General features: G+C 36.9%; 2 protein-coding genes across 2 annotated transcripts; both read left to right on the top strand.

The window, feature by feature from the left end:
• Positions 1-1845: 1845 nt before the first annotated feature.
• Positions 1846-2340, top strand: LOC114356803 (uncharacterized). The gene is made up of 2 exons (XM_028310160.1): positions 1846-2223; positions 2301-2340. Exons 1-2 carry the CDS (start codon positions 2030-2032, stop codon positions 2338-2340), a joined length of 234 nt encoding a protein of 77 aa, XP_028165961.1. The 5' UTR covers positions 1846-2029.
• On the top strand, positions 2339-4251 carry LOC114356805 (putative nuclease HARBI1). The gene is made up of 3 exons (XM_028310162.1): positions 2339-2680; positions 2793-3131; positions 4147-4251. Exons 2-3 carry the CDS (start codon positions 2832-2834, stop codon positions 4204-4206), a joined length of 360 nt encoding a protein of 119 aa, XP_028165963.1. The 5' UTR covers positions 2339-2680; positions 2793-2831; the 3' UTR covers positions 4207-4251.
• The last annotated feature ends 972 nt before the right edge of the window (positions 4252-5223 follow it).

Below are 5223 nucleotides of genomic sequence, written 5' to 3'. Positions count from 1 at the left end.
AAATTGAAATATTACAACTTGAGTTGAAACAGCGACATGTGTTTTCTTTAAAATTTAGATATTTTTGGCCATTTTTATAAATAATTGCAAATTGGGCAAAAAATATCGATATATCGAAATATCGATATTTCTTGGGCGATATATATCGATATATTTGAAAAATATCCATTCGATAAATATCGATATTTTTTTTCCGTTTGCCCATCCCTAGTTACTATCATACCATGAACCCTTATTATTTAATGACTCTGTTATAGAGAACTGTTTCTTGCATTGTTGTAAAGGTGTTAAACTTGGTGTTTCTTGACGTTGTTGTTGTACTTGCTTTTTCGAGTGACAACAGCTTTTGATATTCGAGTATGTGTTTCGACTTTAAGTGTATTTTTAAGGAGGTGGTGCCACCTCCTTTGCGAGAAAATGTTTTGCCACAATTTTTGCTTTTTGCAAAATCCACACCTAATTCTTCAAAAAATGACCATATTATGCTTGACGTAAGACGCATTTTAGTTTGCGTTGGCTTTGTACAACTGTACACCCACAATCACATTCACAAATTAAAAAATCGTACTCAAAAATCGTACATCAACAAAAAATCGAACAAACAACGACAAGCGCGGCTTTTGTGACAGACAAGTGACAGCTCGGTTGAATTTTTTTTTTGTATCTCTCCTGGCCTAGAACTTTGTCCATTGGCCATCGAATAAAAAAAACTGATACAAGATAGCTATTGGTAAAACAGGCTGATGACAGCCCAGAGAAAAACATCCGAAACTTTTGAATCGGTTACGGTTAAGGATATCCATAACATCCCTGCTATAAAATAGAAGATGCTCATGGATGGAGAAAATACAGGCAGCTTTTGAAAGTTGTCATGAGCTGAAACACTTAAACAGGAGCTGGAGGAGCCGGTGGACAGATTTGTGATGAGGTTGAAAACAGCAGCAAAATGTTGTAATTTTAAAGAAGAGGAATGGTTCGAGACATGTTAGTTATAGGCTTGAGAGATTCGAATGTTAAAGAAAGGTTATTAAGAGAAAAGGAGTTAAATCTCGACACAGCAGTGGAAATATGCAGAGCAGCGGAATACAGCAGACAAAATATGAGAGAGCTTGATGAAAAACTGCAAGAAATAAATTTTGTAAAGGAAAGTCCAGCATGTAATTATTATGAAGTTATACTACTTCTACTGGGTTCAATATGCTTTACCTTTGTTGTTTTTAACTTCTGCTATCCATACTAACACCAACTAAAAAAAATTTCAGTGAGGCTAAAATAATGAATATTCGACAACTCTACAAAACGCGAACTCTACATAGGTAGGTACATAGCAACTGCATTCTGATTAGGAAGATCATTAGTAAAACCGTTCAAACAAATTTGACTTTCATCAAAAAATCGCAAATCTCCAAACGCAGTCTTCGTCGACCTAGTTTGCTCGTATTGCCAAAGATACGTACTAACTTAAAAAAAAAAGTATTATCTTTAAAGGAGCACACTTTTTTATAACAAACTACCTAAGACATAGATAACGTTGACGTTAATTCTCATGGAGGTGTAAATTTTATCTTCGTCCTAGTACGCAAATTGTTATAATATTTTCTTTGAAAGATAAAGCGGTGAGTGTTTGGTGTTAATGGAAATAAAATTTAGTGAATCACAAGAGTTTTTTTTCGGCACAATTTATTGTTAATCCGAGTGTTTTTTTTAGAATATAATAGCGCACGCCTACATGATGGGCATGATTGAACGCGAGCGTCACATGAGACGCTCTCAGATGAGGAGACAAGCGCTGCGGAGAGCATCGATGTCCTGGGATATGCCGGATGTGGAGTTCATCAGCAATTACAGGCTGTCGCGATGTCGTTGCCGTTATTTCAACAGCTTGTTGATGATCTCGCGCCGTTCATGCCCCTAAGGCTGAGATCTACAGGGATCTCTGCAGAGCTCAAAGTAAGTACCTTCTTTGCAAATGTGAGTACTTAAAGCGAATCCGTCCGTTTTTTAAATGTTACTTTTAATATTATAGATCATGGCTGCCTTAGACTTTTACGCCGGGGGCAGCTACCAGAGGCGGGTTGGAAAAGATTATAATTTAGGGCTCTGCCAGACTGCTGTCCACAAGTGTGTGGCTGAAGTCACAGATGCCTTAAATGAACCAGCAATTCTCCAACGGCACATCGCCTTCCCTGGTAACCGTGAGGAGAGAATGGCGGTTATGAGAGGGTAGGTAGGTACCCATTTCAAGCCGTGTTATTATGGCTCAAGAATAGAAAAGGACATAAACCAACTTTTTTTTGCAGATTCATGGATGTGCTTCCCCGGTGTTGTGGGCTGTATTGATGGCACACATATTGCCATCATACGGCCCCATGATTATGAGGAGGCTTTCTTTAATAGGAAGCATTACCACATTAAATGCAATGATTGTAAGTTTTTATTAGTATCTACCTTAGTTTGCTGCGGCACTTCTGACATTTATTTATTGTAGAAAAATGAGATGGGTTATTTAGTTTTTTAAATTTTATAATGTTCTAGATAATATGTGATGCAGATCTCAATGTACTTCATGTGGATGCCTCTTATGGAGGTGCCAGCCATGACTAGCATGTGTGGAATAGGAGCGCTTTGGAGGCTCACATGCGAAGTCTGGCTGAAGCCGGTGAAGTGTGCTGGCTATTAGGTAATACATGGAATAATATTACACCTTTTATGTTCTAAGACTGATTTTCTACCAGAGATGTGCTATGCCTTTATCGTGCAGAATACCTAAGTAATTTATTTTTACCTTATAGAGGATTCTGGGTATTGGATACGCCCAGCGGGAGTGGCTGATGACTCCTATTCTGCAAGCAGCTCCGGATTCTCCAGAAGTACACTACACAGATCTTCACTGTAGCACCCGCAACACTGTAGAACGGTGCATTGGAGTATTGAAGGCTAGGTGGCACTGTCTTCTAGCGCACCGAACTCTCCACTATGATCCAGTCAAAGCTGGGAAAATTGTCAATGCGTGTATCGTATTGCACAACATCTGCAATCGTGCACGCATTCAAGTTCCCACACTGGACGGGTATGATTTGAGTAGGGACGGCAGAAGACAACCAGCGCAGCCAGTCTATGTTGGATATGGGGTAGGGTTTCTGATTTCTCGACCTATTTTTTTTCTCGAGTTTCGGGAATTCTCGAGGCGAAAATCTCGAGTTTTCTCGGGTCTCGAGTCGTTTAATTAAAACTGTTGAAATAGGTTGAAATTTAATAAAAACACAGGTTTTTTAATCTANTAGGGTTTCTGATTTCTCGACCTATTTTTTTTCTCGAGTTTCGGGAATTCTCGAGGCGAAAATCTCGAGTTTTCTCGGGTCTCGAGTCGTTTAATTAAAACTGTTGAAATAGGTTGAAATTTAATAAAAACACAGGTTTTTTAATCTAATATACCTACTTTAATGCACAACAATCAATATTAGAATTTAGTACCACTTATTTTGGTAAGGAAACAAACAAAAAATGAAATCTTCTTTCATAATTAATACTAACTAATAATCATAATTTAGTTATTTAACTAAAGGAACAAAAGTCATAAAGTCGCGTGTACTTTAAGGATAAATAACAATAAAAAATCTGGAGCTACAATTGAATCACTTGTTTTCCAAAGGACACAAGTCCAAATAGCAAAATTACGATAAATAGTTTTTTTTTATAAACAAAAAAACACTTTTTAATATTTTTTTTAATTTCTTTAGGACAATGACTTGAATAAACTTTACGAGGAGGCACGAGTACCTAACCTAACAGACAGTTAACCCATTTTTCGGTCTTTAGAGTTAGAGAGTTAAACATACATAATAAATAGGTATAGTATAGCATACTCGTAGGTAAACATTATTACTTAGTTTCGATTGAGATCATTAATTGCAAATCAAATCAGTTAAAAAAGGAAGACTAGGCCAGTCTAAAAGCAACGTTAACCTATCAAATAATTAAAAACTTACTTTTGTCTTAGAAAACAGGCTTTCAAGAGTATTAAAGCTTCAAAATCGAAACTCGAGAATTCTCGAGCTCCGGTAATTTTTTTCTCGTCTCGAATGAAGCCAAATTTCTCGAGTTTTCTCGAGTTCGAGAAGGCTCGAGCAGAAACCCTAATATGGGGCCACTTCACGACGAGGGTTGGTGGAAAGATTGTGGAGGGACCGGCACAACTACAGATAAGCGCTCGATAACGATCGCCAACCGCTGCTTCTTCTCAGTACTAACCCACAATAGTCCAGAAGCAGTGGTAGGATAAAGTTATGTAGGGACATGTAAAAGTGCCTGATAATGAATCTGACGAAGAAAGTCATACTGATTCACAATCCGACGATGGAATCGAAAATGAATACAATTTGAATCAGCCATATTAAAATAACAAGTATAGACGAACAAATAAAACAAAGGCAGAAATGGCGCGAAAATTCGAGAGCGTATTACCGCAAAAAAAAGGAAACTAGGGAACTATTACAAGTAAATATTACAGAAGAAAATATTGAAGAAGAAGTGAAAAATTCAAAATACAGTCAAACAATTTCTAAAACGTCAAGTCGCAAAAATTGGATTACTAACCCAGTTGTTAGTAGCACCTTGCTGTAAATGTCATAATTATATGGCTGTCCAACGAGGCAAAAATCGGAGCTAATAGTTCAGTATTGATAGTAGCGCCTTCCTGCTGCTGGGACGGCTCAGTTTTGGACAACTTTTATACGAATTATTGATAAATTCAATTTTTTAAATAAAATTTAAACCTTTTTTAATCAAAACAATTTGAAAAAAATCACTTTTAGCGTTCCTTTTACGGTATCATCGATTAATTTATTATTATTATTATTAATCACTATTTAAGACTTATCCTGCTAGGTTCGTTTCTCATTTTATACCTTATAATATTCCTATTTATGCGTAATATAATATATCAAAAACCTACCAATGTACAAGTCTTTATTTTTTTGGTTGTTCTCCCTTTTTAGGGTTCCGTAGCCAAAATGGCAAAAACGGAACCCTTATAGTTTCGTCATGTCCGTCTGTCCGTCTGTCCGTCTGTCCGTCTGTCCGTCTGTCACAGCCGATTTACTCGGAAACTATAAGTACTACAGTGATGAAATTTGATGGGAATATGTGTTGTATGAACCGCTACAAAATTATGACACTAAATAGTAAAAAAAAGAATTGGGGGTGGGGCCCCCCATACATGTA

Source organism: Ostrinia furnacalis, unplaced genomic scaffold (genome assembly GCF_004193835.3).
Source record: "Ostrinia furnacalis isolate ACB-3 unplaced genomic scaffold, ASM419383v2 OfSCF2947, whole genome shotgun sequence".
In the NCBI taxonomy this organism is placed as follows: Eukaryota; Metazoa; Arthropoda; class Insecta; order Lepidoptera; family Crambidae; genus Ostrinia; species Ostrinia furnacalis.
The sequence above is the reverse complement of the archived record's forward strand: the minus strand, read 5'-3'. Positions and strand labels throughout refer to the sequence as shown.

Bases quoted from the DNA above. Each gene is read 5' to 3' on its own strand.
- LOC114356803 (XM_028310160.1), top strand. From the start codon at position 2,030: ATGGCTGCCTTAGACTTTTACGCCGGGGGCAGCTACCAGAGGCGGGTT. The intron at 2,224-2,300 runs GTAGGTAGGTAC...TTTTTTTTGCAG, and splicing joins AGAATGGCGGTTATGAGAGG to ATTCATGGATGTGCTTCCCC.
- LOC114356805 (XM_028310162.1), top strand. From the start codon at position 2,832: ATGACTCCTATTCTGCAAGCAGCTCCGGATTCTCCAGAAGTACACTAC. The intron at 3,132-4,146 runs GTAGGGTTTCTG...CCCTAATATGGG, and splicing joins CAGTCTATGTTGGATATGGG to GCCACTTCACGACGAGGGTT.